Here is an 18,990-nt window from a genome sequence, read left to right as displayed (position 1 = left end):
TGATATTTGCATGACTGAGACCTAAACCTGAAAACTTTGTAACCTTTCCCACGGTGATTCAATAAATAAAAAAATTTTTTTAAAAAGCCCCTCTTCTTTATTTGTTTCTATAATTTCTCAATGATGTAATATGAGAGATCTTTTACCTATACTCACTATACTAAGTTTTGAGAACAACAGCAATTTTACTCTTATCAATGCTTAAGAAAACTGTCTGGGGCTGGAGTGGTAACACAGCTGGGTAGGGCGGTTGCCTTGCACCCAGCCAGTCCAGGTTCAATTCCAAGCATCCCATATGGTCCCCTGAGTACCACCAGGAGTAATTCCTGAGTGCAGAGCCAGAAGCAACTCCTGTGCAATGCCGGATGTGACCCAAAAAAAAAAAAAGTAAGAAGGAAGGAAGGAAGGAAGGAAAGAAAGAAAGAAAGAAAGCAAGCAAGCAAGCAAGCAAGCAAGCAAGCAAGCAAGCTATCTGGAATTGTCCATACAATATTTCATTTTCCAATAAAAACAAACACTGTCCATCTTCCAAAAATGTATGCCTGCTTACTTGAGAGCTTTCAGAATTGTGGCTAAGTTAATAACTGACCCCTTGGACGACAACTAACACACACACACACACACACACACACACATATACTTTAGGATCAAACCACTGAGTGCTCAATCAGAAAATCACTGGTTGAAACAGACATGAGGGGCTAAAGAGTTAGTACAATGAGTAGGTTGCTTTGCCAAGCATGCAGCTGACCAGGGTCCAATCCTCAGCATCACAGTTGGTCCTCTGACTTGCCAGAGTGATCCTGAACATAAAGCCAGGTTGAAGCTCTGAGCACTCCCAAACCATGGCAAATGACTGAGTGGCTGTATTATCAACTTGGCCCAGCATTTTTTTTTGAGGAGTGGGGTGGGATGGGGGCCAAATCCAGCTGTGTGGGATCACTTGGGGCACACTGGAGGAACCACATGGGGTACCAAGGATAGAAGTCAGACAGATGCCCTGCCCAAAGTACTGTCCCTCTCTCCCTCGGAGCTCCCCACCTCTTTATCTCCGCCCCCCGCGTTTTTTTTATTAAATCACTGTACACAGACCCTTACAAAGCTGTTCATGATTGTTAGAAGCAGGCAAAGAGATATACACCTCTACTTTTACTTTGAACCCAAGCTAGTTTGCTGTATTAGAAAGAAAGCAACCCTGTTCCAGCTTCCACTTGTGTCCCTTACCGTCTCTTTTGTCAGTGCACCTGGGAGAACATTAGAAACATCCCATTGTCCTGGGAGACTGCCAGGACTGAAAGGAAATCTCTTACTCCGTGACCGCTCTAGTAGATGAAGGATGAAAGTCCGTAAAGGTCTACAAAGAAACATGTGACAACCCCTGCACCCCAGCCCCAGCCCAGTGCCAAACTTAACAATTAGGAGAGAGGATTAAAGAATCACCAAGAATTCAATGACTAGAAGAATCCCAAATGGGTGCTACAGAAAAGTCTCGGCATTATTTATGTAGGATTTTTGTTTTTGTTTTCGAAGCAAGTCGTTTTTATTGAAATTTATTTAGAAAGATGTGAGAGGAGAGAAAGAGAGAAGTGTGTGTTCAAAAGAGAACACAGGCTTCTCCAGAAGGCAAACAGAAACAGGCAAGCAAGTTATGTGTTCAAGGGAAAGCATGGCCTTGAAGAGAAAGTCTCAGTACTATTTTTTCAAGTGGAACAGTTTTACTTAGGAAGTATCAGAGACCCGTAGATTAAAATACACCCCTTCCCCCGCCACACCCCAAGCTGTGATGCTGGCAACTCTAGAATAAAGTATATTTATTACTGGGTGGCTGGGGGGAGTTGGAGGGGTGGCCACACTTAGAAATGATCAGGGCTCCCTCCTGGCAGTGTCAAAGGGATCCTATGCACTGTCACAGATGAAACTTGGGTTGCTGTGCCCAAGGAAAGTGCCTTGCCAACTGCACTTTCTCGCCTGGAGTGCATGGGTTGCATCTTCTTAAAAAAATTCCTGGTGGGGCAAGAGTGGCAGCACATTAGGGCGTTTGCCTTGCACGTGGTCAACCTGGGTTCAATCCTTGGCACCTCATATGGTCTCCCGAGCCCACCAGGAGTGATTTCTAAGTGCAGAGCTAAGAATAAGCCCTGAGGACTACTGGATATGGCTCAGAAGCCAAAAAATAAAATTAAAAATTAAAATAATCCTGGACTGGAGCAACAGTACAGCAAGCAAGGAGTTTATCTTGCATACAGATTACGGGTTTGATCCTGGGCATCCCACATGGTCCCCTGAGCCCCACTAGGGGAATATCTCTATCATTGTTTGCTTTGTTTTTAGGCCACACCCTATCGGTGATCAGGGATTATTTCTATCTGTGTGCTCAGGGATCACTTCTGGTAGGCTCAAGGAACCATATGTAGAGCCAGGGATTGAACCTTGGTCAACTGTGTGCAAGGCAAGTGCACCAATGATACTCTCTCTGGCCCATTGTCACTGCTTTTTTATAGGTAAGACTGAGTAAGAAAAATGATGTGACTGCAAAAATCACTCATAATTTTTTTTCTTAAATACAGAGCCTGGCAAGCCCCCTGTGGCTTATTCGATATGCCAAAAACAGTAAGAACAAGTCTCACAATGGAGATGTTACTGGTGCCCACTCGAGCAAATTGATGAACAACGGGGAAGATATTGCTACAGTGCTACTATGCAATTTAAACAATGGGCATTTTGAAGGAGAAACATTAGGCTGGAGTAGTAGAGCGCATGCTTTGAAAGTGTGAGTCACTAATTTCAATCCCTAGCATCAAAACGGGAAAAAAAGAAAAGTATTGCCAAGTAAGGGACTAATGCCGCAATGTTACACAATAAGTACCCGATGAATCTTGAGCAGAAGGCAAGGCTTTAGGAGATCAAAAGAACAATATTCTATTACAGTCTCTTAATGTAAAATATACCTAAAATATAATAGCAAATATGTGAAAGATGTAGAATTTCCTATTCCACACTAGTGACTTAACAAAGAGGAAGACGTTACCAGAAATAGCTTTATAGTACTCTCAAATTAATCACAGGGACCTCACCCCATCCCTCCTCAGAAATAAATATACAGGGTTGAGAGAGCCCAGCAGTAGGGTGCTTGTCTTGCTTGCAGTCAACTTGGGTTTGATCCCCAGCATCCCTTATGGTCCCCCAAGCCCACTGGGAGTCCTGAGCACAGAGCCATGAGAAAGCCCTGAGCAAAACCAGGTGTGACTTTTTTTTAAAAAAGAAAAGAAAAATGTATACCTTCGAGAGAAATCTGAAACACCCCAAGTTCTACTTCTACCTTCACCATTGTGGATTTCTACCTTTACCACAATAGCAAGTGGATTTTTGAAAAGACTCTGATTTCCTTTCTACATCTCCAATTACTCCTACAGGATCCATTTCCTCAGGAAGCCTGGGGAAGGAAATATACTTGTAAAACCCAAATTGGTAAATAAACACAATACCTGTCATCATAGCTAAAATACAAAATGATAAAGTTCCCTACTTAAGCATCAAGATCTCTCTTTGTAGGAGTGATCTTGAAACAGTCATTTCCAACTACTTAAACACAAATCAAGTGTAACAGGTAAGGCCAACCCAGGTTTGATCACAAGCATCCTATATGGTCCCCCGAAGCACCACCAGGAGTGATCCTTGGAGAACCAAGAATAAACCCCATGCATCTCGAGGTGTGTCCCCACCCCCCAAAAAAATAACAGATCTCAAAGATAAATAAATCTCAAAAGATATAGTCTCCTACATCAAATAGGCTTTTCAGAACTATCACACTCTTCTTTGACTTGTAGGAAAATGTATTAAGACAGCTTTTGGTAGTCAACAAAACATAAGAGTAAGCAGAAATCAGGGCTTCCACTGTACTAAGAGTAGTCAGAAATATATGGAGGTATTCAAAGTACTTAACTTCAAGTTTCTAAAAATCTGAAATAGCTGAAAGTCACCACTTAAACCATTCTTAAAACCTACGATTTTCTTTCTTTACATTTTGACCCAACATACTTGTTTGTCTGGGGGCCGTACCTGTCAGTGCTCAGGCCTTACTCCTAGCTTTGTGCTGAGGAATCACTGCTGGCAACACTCGGGTGGAAACTGAGTCGCCCAAAGGCAAGGCAAGTGCCCTACCCACTTACCACCTCTCTGACCCCCAAACATACTGTAATCAGATTGACTTTAAGTGTGTTTAAAATAAGTGCTTTCAGCTGATAGTCTGTTTGCTTTACATATAATCAACCCGTGGTCAACCCAGATTTGAGGTCAACTGGGTTCGATTCCCACCATCCCATATCAACTCCCACTGTTACTTATTGTTCCCAGAGCACCACCATTAAGTAAGCCCTGAGTACAGAGCCAGGATATATAAGCCCTGAGCACCACCAGGTGTGGCACCAAGGGGTTGGGGGGAGACACAACTCAGGGTGCTCCAAACTAATATACTGGCATTATATCCTGTCTATGATTTCATAGACACGGCAGAGTCTGGCAAACTCCCCGTGGTGTACCGAATATGCCAAATACCAGTAACAATGATGAGTCTCATTCTCCTAACCCTGAAAAAGCCTTGAATATGGCACTTTTTAAAAAGTCTCAGGGCTAGGATGAAGGAGACGTTACTGGGGCCTGCTCGAGGCAATCGATGAACAACAGGATGGTCGTGATCGTGATGGTTTCATAATTCATCCTCTCCTTTTAAAACAAACACGGGCCAGGGACATGGCTCAAGCGGTGGAGCGCATGCCCTGCCTATTCAATCCCCAGCATATCAAGGCCCCTGGAGTGCAGGAGTAGCCAGCTGAGTTCCTTTGCCTTGCTCCAACCCCGGTTGGCCTGAAAAGAGTCAGGAGTAAACCCGAAATGCTGCAGGGTGTTGCCCAGAAACAAACCAGAAAAAAAGGGTGCAAGCTGCCTTCTAACCTACCCTTGATCTATTCTATTTGTGTCTGCTCTCCAATAGTCACAAAGACAAGAGTATTTCTGCTGCCTCAAAATTTCAACGCAAGTTCAAATGGGGGGAGGGGGGAGTCTACCAACCTGAGATGGCTCAAAGCACTCAAGGCACCAAGCCCAGATTCAATCCCCAGCACCACACGGTCCCCAGAGCCAGGGCTAGCCCCCAGAGCAACACCAAATGTGATCCCCAAATAAAAAAAAAAGCCACCAACTCCAAAGACACAGCGGGCAACACACTTGCCTTGCACACAGACAATCCAGGTGCTGTCCCAGGCACCACATATGGAGTAATCCCTGAGAGCAGAGCCAGGAATAAGCCCCAAGTATCATAGGTATGGCCCAAAAAGTAAAACCCAAAAAAAAGAAAAGAAATTCCAGGGTTTATATTATTAGGAAGAGAAACTAGGAAGGATCCAGAGACCTGAAAGAGGCTGAAGGGCAGGAGTCCTGGGCTGTTTTCTGTTTTTATTTGCAGAGCGAGGCTCACCCCTCACCCTATCACAGGCATGCCAGACATGTACTTCACACTAAGCCACATCCCTGGCCCTAATGGGCTGTTTTAAGTAACTAGTCCAAGATAAAAGTTAACTTTTCAAACACACACCTCTCACTCACTGAGTATCGTAAACACATCTTTTAAACCCAGAAGGTCAAAATGTCAGGAGAGTAAAGTTTCCAATTAAACTTCAAGAAAAACAAGAATTTAAGAGAGCTTCAACAGGAGCCGGAGCAATAGTACAGCGGGGAGGGCGCTTGCCTTGCACGCAGTTGACTTGGGTTCGATCCTGGCATTCCATTTGATCCCGTGAGTACAGACAGGAATGATTCCTGAGTGCAGAGCCAGAAGTAACACCTGCGCATCACTGGGTGTGACACTCACAAAGAAGAGAGGCCTTCACTGCTGGTAGGAATGCCGTCTGGTTCAGACATTTTGGAAAACAGTATGAATGCTTCTCAAAAAATTAGAAATCGAGCTCCTATTTGACCCAGCAATACCACTTCTGGGAATATATCCCGGAGATGCAAAAAAAGTACATTTGAAATGACATCTGCACTTATATATTCATTACAGCACTATTTACAATAGCCAGAATCTGGAAAAAAAAAAACCCGAGTGCCTGAGAACAGATGACTGGTTAAAGAAACTTTGGTACATCTACACAATAGAATACTATGCAGCTGTTAGAAAAGATAAAGTCATGAAATTTGCATATAGGTGGATAAACATGGAAAGGATCATGTTAAGTGAAGTAAGTCAGAAAGAGAGGGACAGACACAGAAAGACTGCATTCATTTGTGGAATATAAAGTAACAGAATGGGAGACTAACACCCAAGAACAGTAGAGATAAGTACCAGGAAGATTACTCCACAGCTTAGAAGCCGGCCTCACATGCTAGGGGAAAAGGCAGCTCAGATAGAGAAGGGACCACCAAGCAAAGGGTGCTAGGAGGGCCCGCTCGGGATGGGAGATGCGGACTGAAAGTAGACTATAGACTGAACATGATGGCCACTTAATACCTCTACTGCAAACCACAACACCCAAATGGAGAGAGAGAACAAAAGGGAATACCCTGCTACAGAGGCGGGATGAAGGGGATGGGGTGGGGGGATGAGAGGGATGCTGGGATCATTGGTGGTGGAAAATGGGAACTCGTGGACGGGTACTCGACCATATTGACTGAAACACAAGCACGAAAGTTTGTAAATCTGTAACTGTACCCCACGGTGATTCAATAATAAAAAATTTTAGATCTTTACAGCATACAGCCACAGAGAAGGGCCACATAGAGGGCTGGCTCCACAGCTCCTGGAGAAGACACCAGGTTCCAAAAAGAGCCGAGATCACCGGGAAGTCCCAGATGGGGTAGGTGCCGCATCCCGCCTCCCCCAGATGGAACCCCGGTGACCAGAAGCCTCTACAAGCATAGCTCGAGTATGTGGGAACTAGGACTTCTCCTCCAAACCGCGCGGCCGCGTAAGCCGCGGGACCTCTGTATATACAAAGTGATCAATGGGAAGTAAATCACCCAACGTTTCTCCCTGAAAATCAGAGTTAAGTTTGGAGCACAGCCACAGCCCCAGAAGCACAAGGACTTAATGCAGAAGCCAGCAGCTTGGAGCAGAAAAGTGAACAGACTATGCGTTAATCCAGGCGATCATGTCTGCCCGGAGGGGAAAGGGTATTGCCCCATTCGCCCTCTCCTCTCTGGAAAGAAAGATGGCAGCCGCATGGGAGCCTTGTGGAGAGCAGGTATGAGCCGGGGGTGTGGGGGTGACTAAAACCTCATGGGAAGGGGGGCGTTCCGGTCCGTCCTTCACGCCCTACCGAGGTCACCAGTTGCCCCCCACGAGCGGCTCTCCAGCACGGCCACGACTCCAGAGCACAGAAACCAATTTCTTAACTATCTGACTTTCAGTAGAAATACTTCCAGGGTTAATAAGTAAAATAGCGGAAATCCAAAACCAACATTTAATTCTTGAACCCAGCTGTAGAAAGCAAATCACTTCACAATGCTTTTTCCAGCATGTCTGATGGGGGGGGGGGGGGGGGTAAACTCTAAATAACAGTGGTGAATCTTTTATTGAAACAATGAATCTAATCAAAGCAGATAGAGTGTTAACTAGAATTCATCTGCCTCGAAGGCACTGGGAGGGGTGGGGGGTGGGATTTTATTGGGGTTCTTCGGGGTAAAAAATAAGTATTGGTAAAGGGAAATGTGTTTGATATTTGCATGACTGAGACCTAAACCTGAAAGCTTTGCAACTTTTCCCACAGTGATCCAATAAATAAATTTTAAAAAATAAAAAATAAATTAAAAAAATTTTAAAAAGAGAGGGGGGAATAGAGAGAGAGGAGGGGAAGAAAGAGCGCGTGCTTCAATAAAAAATAAAAAGTTGCCAATGTTGGCAAATATAGAAAAAACTAGTATGTGTCACTATACAGTGTAAGACTATTAATGGAGCATTTCTCAAATCAACAAAAAATAAAGACTGGGGGGTGGGGGGGAAAGACTGTGCAAATAATGATACCTCGCCCGCACGGCAGAGCCTGGCAAGCTCCCCGGGATGTATTCGATAAGCCAAACACAGTAACAACAAAGTCTCACAGTGGAGACATTACTGGGCCCGCTCGAGCAAATCGATGAACAATGGGAGGACAGTGACAGTGACAACTTTGTCTTTAATCTGCATACATATACAGGTTATGCTATTACTTCAGGCCACTGCAGAGTCATTAAGAGTGCTCTTGTGGATGGCCAAAGCAGGATGCTTGTCTTGCATGTGGCTGACCCAGGTTAAATCCCCAGCATCCCATCTAGTCCCCCAAGCACTGCCAAGACAGATTCTTGAGCACAGAGGCAGAAATAACCCCTGAGCATCACCAGGTATGGTCCCAACCCCCCCCCCCCCCCCCCCCCCCCCCCCGCCAAAAGAAAAGAAAATACGGAGTGCTCTTGTGGAGTCAAGATATAGTACAGCAGGTGCAGGGACTGCCTTGCACTGGACCAATAGGGTTCAATCCCCAGCATCCCATATGAACCCTTCAGAGCACCACCAGGATTAATTCCTGAGTGCAGAGCCAGGAGTTATCCCCAGTATCACCAGGTGTGTTCCCCCCATCAAAAAATAAAATAAAATAAAATAAAACAAAGACACTGATAGGCTAATGAAAAAACAGTGCCCCATTTATTATCTTAGAAATAGCATAGAGGGCCAGATAGTACACGTGCATGTGGCTGAACTGGCTTTAATCCTTGGCATCCCACATAGGTCCCCTAAGCACTGCCAGGAGGGAGCCCTGAGGACAGACACAGCCAGAAGCAAGCTCTGAGCACCATCAGGCCGAATACAAAGAAAAGCAAGGAAAGAAAGGAAAAGGAAGTAGCATAGGGCCAGAGAGGTCAAAGGCTAGTGTGCAAACCTTGCAAGCACAGGCCCAGGTTATACCCTCAACATTAAATACTAACAGTGATCCTCCAGGGGAACTGAACACAAGGAAAGTCTCAAAAAAAAAAAAAAAAAAAAAAAGAAACAACAAAACTTGGGGGGGGGGCGGCTGGAGTAATAGCACAGCAGTTAGGGTATTTGCCTTTCACCTGGCCAACCCAGGTTCAATTCCCAGCATCCCACATGGCCCTCCAAGGACCACCAGGAGTAATTCCTGAGTTCATGAGCCAGGAGTAACCCCTGTGCATCACTGGGTGTGACCCAAAAAGCAAAAAGAAGTAGCATAACTTAGAAAATTCCAAACAACCTATAGAGGCTGGAAAGATAGCTCAACAGGTGCTGCTGTGATAATACTATGGGAAAAGCGCTTGCCTTGCATGCAGTCAACCTGGATTCAATCACCAGCACCCAACAGGAGTGGTCCCTGAGCAGTCAGGGGTGGGCCAAAAAAAAAAAAAAAAAAAGCTAGCTCTACAGGGTCAGATATATGTCTGTCTTACATGCAGAAGTTCCAGATTTCATCCCTGGCACCACACGGTCTTCAGAGCACCAAGTCAGGAATGTCAGGGATTCCTGAGTACCACTGAGTATGGCCGAAAAATCAATCTGTAATTCTGATACCAGAAATCCTTTGAAAGGGACTTTTAATAGACAAAAAAGACTGAAAGACCTTAATAATAAAATAAACATCGTTTTAGACATTATGGATAATAACATGAATAACCATATTAGGTTGAGAGAATACTGTAAGGGTTAAGGTTATGTTTGCCTTGCATGCAGCTAACTCAGGTTCAAATCCCTGGCACCACACTCCTGAGCATTGCCAGGAATGATCCCTAGCCACAGAGCTACAGGCCTATAGCACCACCAGGTATGAATTCCTCCCACCCAAGAAACATATAACAGTAACTAACAAGAATATTATTAAATTATTTTTTTGTTTTGAGCCACACTCAGCAGTGCTCAGGGGTTACTCCTGAATCTACACTCAGGAATCACTCCTGGCCATGTGCAGGGTACCATATGGGATACTGGGGGTTGAATACTGGGGCTGCCACAAGCAAGGCAAGCACTATGCTATTCCTTTTGCTTTGTTTTGGTTTGGCTTTCTTTTGCCCTAACAGTGCTCAGGGCTCCTGGCTCTGAGCCAAGAAATCACACCTGGCAGATACTGGGGTTCAACCTGGGTTGCCTACATATAAGGCAGTACCACTTCTCTGGCCCTTGGCATGTTTCACTTTTTTGTTTTTTTTGGTTTCACTTTTGGTCCACACACAGCGATGTTCAGGGGCTACTCCTGGATCTGCACTCCGGAATTACTCCTAACGGTGCTCAGGAGACCATCTGGGATGCCAGAGGTCAAACCTGGGTCAGCTGCATGCAAGGCAAGGGTCCTATCCACTGTGTTATCACTCTAGCCCCCAATATGTTCCTAACAGGAATACAATATACTCTTTGGAAATGGCACAGAGATCAAGAAGTAATTCACTATGCTTACAAATCTGTTGAACTCTAGAAATTTTCAGTTTAGCCATCCCCCAATCAGTGCAGAGTATTGGCAAGAAGTAAAGGGCCTATTCAAAGTGCTGGGGCATATGCACTGCACACCAAAGTCTGGGTTCAGATCCCTAGCACACTGATACAGCACACTCCCTACTGCCTCCCTGCAGATCCTCACTGTCCTGAGCATCCCCTAAGAAAACTGAGCACCAGTGGGTATGGCCCAACTCTCTCACACACCAATTAATCTGTCAGTGTTCATTTCCTAAGGGCATTCTAATGAAAGGCCAGAAAGCTCAAACGAATGCCACATGTTTTAGTTAATAGGTCATTTAAATATGATGCAACAGATATGGGCACGGTAGTAGACACTAATAGAATGTCTAAAGCTTTGAATATGGGAGCTCCGTCGTTTTGCAAGATGCAGAAATGACCTATAAATATTTCTTCTGTTCAAGATCTGGCAACCTGGAGCTGGAGCAGATCAGGACAGTGGGAGGGCGTTTGCCTTGCACAAGGCTGACCCGGGTTCCATCTCCAGTATCCCATATGTTATTCCAAGAACCACCAGGAGTAATCCCGCGTGCAGAGGTTATCCCCGAATATGACCCCCTTGACCAAAGTACAAAACCAAAAGCAAAAAGGTCTGGCCACCACCCTCAGTCCACTAGATAGCTGTGCTGTAAACAGCTCAACAGGTTTAAACTGCTGCCTTAGGATAATCAACCTGCTCCTCATGGAAGACTTCTCCTAAAATGCCGCTAGAGTAAAAGTGTCTCAAACACAAGTGACAATCAAGTATAGAAACAAAGTTGCAGAACTCCATTTCCATGTATCTAGTTGAGGAAGGAAGAGAGTGTGTACTACTTACTGAGGCAGGCACCAGTCAGGAAGATGGGATGCTAAGGAGGGAAAGAAACCTATGCATAGGAAAGTGATCTTTACTGAGGAAGCATGGACATTTCACCATTCAGCATGGCCAGTAATGGAGGAAACCCCAAACGCAGTGCTAGAGACCCGTACTTCTGAGAGAGCAGGTCAGCAACATGGAAAGGCCTGAAGGCGGGAGGGAGTAAGATAGGAAGTGCTTTAGGACAAGAAAGGAAAGGGGGGGGGGGGGGGGAGAAAGGTACAGATTTAGCCCTGGGGAACATTTAAACTAGAAGGGGGAAACAAAGGGATGATTAAAATGAAAAGGAAAGTGCTCTCCGCAGAGCTGTGTCAATGCCCAGAAGGCACAGGAGAGGGTACTAAGCAAAGCAGCTTGGAAAGGCAGGAGAAAGTCCCAGGAAAATTCAGCCCTGTTCGAGAAACACCTCTGTACTCCAGACTCAAATGCCAGAGAGGTTACCAAGTTTCCACAAGGATATCTACAGATATCCCAAGTAAGTATGTTTACAGCCAGAGAAAAAAATGATCAAACCACGCTGCATATCTTATCGGTCCTCAGAAGCGACTGTGCTGGTAATAAATCACAAGATCTATCCAAAGACTTCCTTTCTAAAAAAGAAATAATATGAACCCTAAGGCAAAATGTGCCTGTGGGCCAGGCTGGAGCTCAGCAGCACTGCCATGCCTTCCGTGTGTGTGAGCCCTGGGCTCGCTGGCGCTGCTGACTGCGGGGCGGGGGAGGGGAAGAGAGGGCCAGGAATGTGATTCAACTGGAGGGAAAAAAAATCCTGGTGTATCTCTATCTTGAGTGGGGTCAAGATTTATGACACACAATGTCAAGATTCATTGAACTTAAGACCTGCCCACTGTATTCCCTCTCTGGCCCTCTCCAGCCTTGAAACTCTGAATCACATATAAAAACAATCACACCAAGGAGCTAGGAGGCAATACAGTGGGCGTGCAAGGGCCTGACCCAGGTTCCATCCCCAGCACCACTTGGTCCCCTGAGCACACGGTTCCCTGCCAGGTGCAACCCTGAGGGCCTCAGAACAGCAGCAAGCATTCTCTGGGCCTTGAGCTGAACTGGCCGACAGGCTGGTCGCTCAAGAACCACTGGTGGGGTTCTGGACCTCTTAAGAACCTCTTGCCCCCACCCCCCCAAAAACCACCGAAAACAATTACACCAAGATTTTAAAATACCTTAAATAATGTTTGCATTTTCCAAAGTTCTTTTTAAATAACAGACGGTGGTTCTGTTAGCCATAAAAATCCCTATGGCATAAATATCCCCCTAAATCATTTTCATTTTGTTAATGTATTTCAAAATAGCCTGTGACTGGAGTCAAGGCAATGGCACCAAAAGCTGGCATGCTTTGCATGTTGGAAGCCAGGCACAGGGTGGTCCCCCAAGAATCCCCAAAAGCGACCCTAAGCACAGCCAGGTGTGCCCCAAAACAAAGTGAAGATAAACTGCTAAATAGGAATGCTTTGTTTTATAACGGAGAAAATAAGCGTCCCCGGATCATTAAGAACCCAAGTCAGGGAGATGGTTCAAAGTACAGCTGAAGAGTCATGCTTCACACATAGGAGTCTGAGGTTCAATCTCCAGCACTAGCCGGTCTCCCAACACAAAGCTCAGGTTCGAAGGCTTCTGAGGCCAGGATGTGATCAAAAACAAATAAAAAATGTGACCATCCAAACACAATTATCCTAAAAGAACTCCTGGGTATTCTTGGAAATCTGTGAGGCACAGAATTAGTGATCACAAAATTTTACTTGATTAAAGCGCTCTATAGGTTAAGGTACTTGCCTTCCATGTGGCCAATGTGGGCTCAACCCCCACAGCACACGTGGTGTGTCAAGCACACGTGGTGTGCCTACTGTGGAGCAGGAGTAAGCCCTAACAACAACGATCTATTTATCTGTGTCCACTGACTTTTTTCTTTAGATATTTCACTATATTCCTAGGGACATCAGACAGGACTCAGCAAAGGCCACTATGACACCCACAGTCTTAGTATCAGACGCACTGGTTTCTGGCTCTCTACAGAATTCATGCCAGTCTTTGGCTGGTGACAATGAGGATATAAAGTTGTTCTGTGCTTTTGAGAACTCTTCCCTGTCTACCGCTGAGGCAGGTTTGAGCCATAGCCAGCAATGCTCAGAGAACCATCAGCAATGTCAGAGACAAAAGCCCTCACCTCCTGTACCAACTCTCCAGCCCTCCCCTGCTGACATTTACCAAGACCTTGGAGCTACTTCTGACATGCAGGTCTGTCTTTTTAGAACCATACAAAGAATCGGAGTTTGGGCACAATAAGAAACCGAACATATAAATCTGTTAAAGTTCTAATACATCCAAACATAGACTTAAATAATTTTGTTCTCTGCTGCGGTGAATGTATCCTTTGACAGGTAAAAGTGTATTTACTCCAATGTTTTAGCCATGGAGTACTAAAATGTACTGTAACAACTTATTCATTACTCGTGATTTTAAAATCTTATTTGGGGATGGAGGGGTTTGGCCACACCTAAACACACTCAGGACTCACTTCTGGCTCTGTGCACAGGGGCTATTCCTGCCTCTGCTCAGGAAGCTATGTGCAGTTCTGGGGATGGAACTGAGATCAGCTACACGTGAAGCAAAGGTCTTATCTCTCCAGTTGCTGATTACATACTTCCCCCCCCCCCCCTTGGGTTTGTTTTGGGTTACAACCAGTGGTGCTCAGGACTTATACCTGGCTATGCACTAGGGATCACTTCTGGCAGTGCTTGGAGGCCCCCTCATTATTTTAAAAGAAATCATTATGGGGCCATAGTAATAGTATAGTGATAAGGAGCTTGTCTTGCAAACAGCCAACCAGGGTTTGATCACCAGCACCCCACATGGTCCCAAGTCCACCAGGAGTGATCCCTGAGCACAGAGCCAGGAGTCAGCCCTGAGCACAGCAGGGTTGTGGCCGCAAAACAAAAAAGAGTAACACACATTACGGTTTTTATCTTGATTAGTAAAAGATTACTTTCTTTCTACAATATAGTTAAGGGACAGACTTTGACAAGCAGCATTTGTCCAATCACTCTTAACATGAACTGAGAGCAGAGTGTGCTCTAAGACTACAAACCAGTGACACATAACTGTTACCACGATATGTGTGTGTCTGGCAAAGGTAGATTTGCTTTAATGCCATATGACACTAGTCTACTCAGCCATCTGGAACAGAGCACTTCCTGTCACTATGTGTGAAGTATATTGTGTGTGACTATGATTGACTCGACAGTGGGTTTTCAGATCAGGGGGTAAAGTAACAATTAAATCCATAAGAATTATTTTCTAAATCCCAGTATTCCAAAAGCATAAATCTAGGAAAACCAGGGTCAAAAAAAAAAAGTCAGCGGCCAGAGCGTTATAGTTGCCTTGCCCGCAGTCAACCCAGGTTCAATCCCCTGTATCCCATATGGTCCCCCAAGAACCATTCAGGAATTAGAAAAAGGGAAAAAATCATATAAGAAAAAGTAAATAAAGGCAAAGAGTTGTTTTGGTCTTTTTGGGTCACACCCTGCGATGCTCAGGGGTTACTCCTGGCTCTGCACTCAGGAGAGTTACTCCTGACAGTGCTCAGGGGACAAATGGAATGCTGGGGATTGAACCCAGGTCGGCCACATGCAAGGCAAATGCTCTACCCACTGTACTATCACCCGCAAAGAGTACCTTAAAGAACAAAATGCTGGGCCAGAGCAACACACTAAAAGAGGGCAGGGCACTTTCTTACATGTGGCTGACTCAGGTTCAATCCAGGCACTCCATGTTGTCCCCTGAGCCCCACCTGGAATTATCCCAGGACACAGAGTCAGGAGAAAGCCCTAAGCACTACTGGATGTGGTTTTCTGCATGCCCCCCCCCCAAAAAAAAAATGACCAAAATGTGTCAATAAACCATAAAGAATGTGCCTACATTTATCTGAAGATAAAACCTCATTTAAATGGAAAGGAGTAGAGAGACTGTACAAAGGTCAGTTAAGGCACTGATCTTTCATGATGCAGCTGACCCTGATTCCATACTCTATCCCCAGCACCTCTGAAAGCGATCCCCAAGAACCACCAGGTGTGGACCCCAAACCCAAGAAGATAAAAATTCATTCAATAACCACCAAGGAGACAATGAAGAAAAAAACAGGAGGCTGAAAAATCTGGAAGTAGAGTGAAGAGGGACAAGTAACCATCTATCTCCCTGTCCCCCCCTCTACCAGAAAGCCACTCCTTCCAACCTCCAAGCCAACTGTGGTGTCCTGTGTAACTTCACACAGAACTCAACAGTATCTTATTCTCAGATTTTTGTTCGAATACTGCTTCAAAGAAAGCTCATATCCTAAATCTACACACACACACACACCCACACTTGAAGAAATGAAGCACCTGAAAGAAGCTCAGAGAGCATGACTATCCGGGTACCTATCCCAAACTACAGAAGCCCGCGAACCCCCACACACAGACTATGGAGCATATAGGGTGAGAGGGGGAATGGGGGGGGAGGCTGCAACTCTGCTCGTCCTTTTATTCAGGATAGGGCTACAAAAACCAGGGATGTCGGAAAATACTTTTCAGTCCTCTCAAGGAAGACTTAATTCTCTATAACACACTGGCCATGATAGTGAAAAATGGCAGTTTACCCATTGTCAAAGGCCAGCTCTCAATGCCAAATTCAAGCTCATCCACTGGTAGTGGCCAAATCAAATTTTAGCATTTCCATGGAAATAGAAAGCAACTGAGTATCAAGTACTAAAAAAACTATTTCATCTAGTCAGCCAATTTAAAGTACTCAAACCCTAAGAGAAAGAAAAAATAAAGCAAGGCACACTTTTTAAATAGTTGTTTTAACCGCTTAACATCCCAATTACTGACTCAGGCATTCACTTTTAAATCCACCAAGTTAAAACACCTTACTTCTCAACTCTTAACAACTCTTCTACTTCTCAACTCTTAAGGAAAAAAAAGAAAAGAAAAATGTATGACCCACTCATCCAAAGATTACTTCGATTCTCCTATCAAGTCTGAAAAGGTTACATTCTAACGTCTCACGGAATTACTTCCCTGCATCACATGTAACCATCAGAGAGCAGGAGTGATTGCAATAATCAGTCGCCTCCCATTCATTTGGCCAAAACAAGGGCCACGACAATTCCAGCAGCAAGTTTCCAGGAATGAAAGTTGCAACGCACCCACGACCCTTTTTAGGTCGACCCCCAGGTGGGGCTAGACCTTTACGCGGGGGCCTCCCTGAGCACTGAGGTCCGCCTGCACCAAGTCTCCAGCACCAGCACTTATGATCAGCGAGAAGTCAGGATACACAAGCTAGGATCCATTTAAAGGGGGGGAGTAAAGGGGAGGGGAAAAATTGCTTTAACCTTTTTCCGTACTTGCTAGCTTAAATCGCATTCGCTTCCACTGACATTCGTTCCCAGTCGCCTCCTGAGCAGGCCCCACTGCGGGGGTCCAGGTCCCATCCCAGGCGCGCCGGGCGAGAGAGGGGGAGAAAAAGTTCCTCCTCCCCGGGCCAGCGGGGAGGGAGGGAGGTCGGGGCACCCCATCACAGCCGGCCGGGCGCAGGCCTCGGGGGGGGGGGGGGCGTTCTGCCTTCTTTCCAAATCTCCCACGGGGGGTGCTCGGGGGCTCTAACCACAACACGTGCTGGGGGCTGCTCCCACGAGCTCCCGGCGCGGGGCCTGGGGGCGCGGGCGGCGCGGGCGGGGGGACGCGCGGCTCACGACCCCGCCCCCGCGGCCAGGCGCCCCCGGCCGGCCCCGCAGGGCCCGTCCGGGAGGGGCCCGGAGCCGCGCCCGGCGGGCGCCCGCGCCAGGCCTAGGCCGCGCCTCCCCGGCCTCCCCGCGGCCTGGGCCTCGCACCCACCTGGCTTGCCAGTCATTCCAGCTCCGCGGGTACTTGGTGCCGCCGCCGCCGCTGCTCAGCCGAGACCCCGGGGCTCTGCGGCTCATTCCCTTCCCCGACACGACATGGCCAAGCGCCGCCGCCCGAAGAAGCGCGAGTCGCCGCCCGGCCCGGCCGCCGCCGCCGCCGCCGCCGCCGCCGCTCGGCGCGGGCGCGGGGCTGAGGAGGACGCCGGGGCCGCGGGGGGCGAGGCGGGCGCCGGCGGGGACGAGGCGCGCGAGGGCGAGGGCGAGGGCGAGGGCGAGGAGGAGGAGGCCGAGGCCGCGGGAGGCCGCCGGCCGTTCCGGGTTCCGCCGAGCCCGCGGCGCACGACGAGGAGGCGGGAGCGGCGCGGAGAGGGGGGGGACGACGGCGGCGACGGCGAGGAAGGGGAGGCGACGTCTCTCCCAGGGCCGTGCGCGGCCCGCGACGACGCCGGCGCCCCGGAGGAGGAGGAGGAGGCGGCGGAGGAGGACGACGACGACGGCGACGAGGAGGCGGTGGCGGCGGCTCCTCACGCTCACACAGCCACGGCTTCCCCGCCTCCCGGCTCCGCCCGCCGCGCCGCCGCTGCCGCACGGCATGCCGGGAGCGAGGGGCGGTGCCGGCGCCCGCCGGCCGGGGAGGCGTGGGCGGGGCCTGCGGCGAGGGGCGGGGCCTGCGGGGGCGGGCCTGCGGGGGTGCGGGGCCGAGGGAAAGGGTGGTGGGCGGGGCTTGCCGAGGGAGGCGGGGCCGGCTCGCGCGGGTCCAAGGCACACGGAGGTGGGCGGGGCCCGAGGTGGGGCGGGGCCTGGTGCGAGAGGCCGGGCTTGAGGGTGCGCCTCGTCAGGGCAGAGGGTGGTGGGCGGGACCTACCGCGGGGCGGGGCCTGAGACGGGGCGGGGCCTGGTGCGAGAGGCGGGGCTTGAGGGCGGTGCCGGCGCCCGTCTGACCGCGGCGGAGGGCAGTGGGCGACGCCTCCGGCGGGGCGGGGCCTGATGAGAGGGGTGGGGCCTAAGGGCGGGGCCGGCGCCCGCAGGGCTGGGCGGAGGGTGATGGGCGGGGCCTCCTGCGGGGCCGGGTGTGGGCGTGGCCGGCCCCGCTCCACGGGTTTGGCCCCACCCCCGCCTCCGCGACCCTCGGCGTACGGAGCGCTTTGGCTCAGCCGAGCCTCGGCGCAGAGGTCTGCGCCCCGCCCCCCCGCCGTAGGGGCTCATGGGAGGCGGGGGGATCTCCGCCACCACCCCAAATCCGCCCAGGAAAGCACCTGTGACCCCGAAAGCCAGGGCAGTCAGGTGCAAAGGCTCATCCAATCAAAGATCTGAGCCGCCCTTGAGCCGAGGCCCCCGCGCACACGGGCGTGCCCCTTTAGGGTTCCCGCTAAGGTAAAAAGTGGAGGGAAAAAAATGGGTTTTTGTTAAAAATCATGTTATTTAAAGGAGTAAACAAACCACTTTCTCAGCTCCCTCTGTCCGGTATCTATGGAATCCTAACACCATGACTATTGTAAGTAATCATATTGTCACTGTCACTGTCCTCCCATTGTTCATCGATTTGCTCCAGCGGGCCCAGTACCTTCTCCGTTGTGACACTTGTTACTGTGTTTGGCATATCGAATATGTGAATATGTCACGGGTAGCTTGCTGGGCTTTGTCATGGGGGCGAGGTACTCTAGGTAGTTTGCCAAGCTCTCCGAGAGGGGTGGAGGAATCGAACCTGGGTCAGCCAGGTCGGCTGTGTGCAAGGCAAACGCCCTACCCTCA

At 48.4% G+C, this 18,990-nt stretch overlaps 1 protein-coding gene across 1 annotated transcript in view; it reads right to left on the bottom strand.

Annotated features, from left to right (window-relative positions):
• The window catches only part of SMG1 (SMG1 nonsense mediated mRNA decay associated PI3K related kinase), a 113,544-nt gene extending 96,139 nt beyond the window's left edge, over nt 1-17,405 (bottom strand). The window contains exon 1 of the mRNA XM_056138946.1: nt 17,231-17,405. Within this exon, the coding sequence (XP_055994921.1) occupies nt 17,231-17,316 (86 nt within the window). The 5' untranslated portion in view covers nt 17,317-17,405. The remainder of the gene's footprint in view (nt 1-17,230) is intronic.
• Between the last annotated feature and the right edge of the window lie 1,585 nt (nt 17,406-18,990).

This window comes from Sorex fumeus, unplaced genomic scaffold (genome assembly GCF_029834395.1).
Source record: "Sorex fumeus unplaced genomic scaffold, SorFum_2.1 ptg000130l, whole genome shotgun sequence".
Lineage (NCBI taxonomy): Eukaryota > Metazoa > Chordata > Mammalia > Eulipotyphla > Soricidae > Sorex > Sorex fumeus.
Note: the sequence above shows the minus strand (reverse complement) of the source record. Positions and strands in the feature narration are given on the sequence as shown.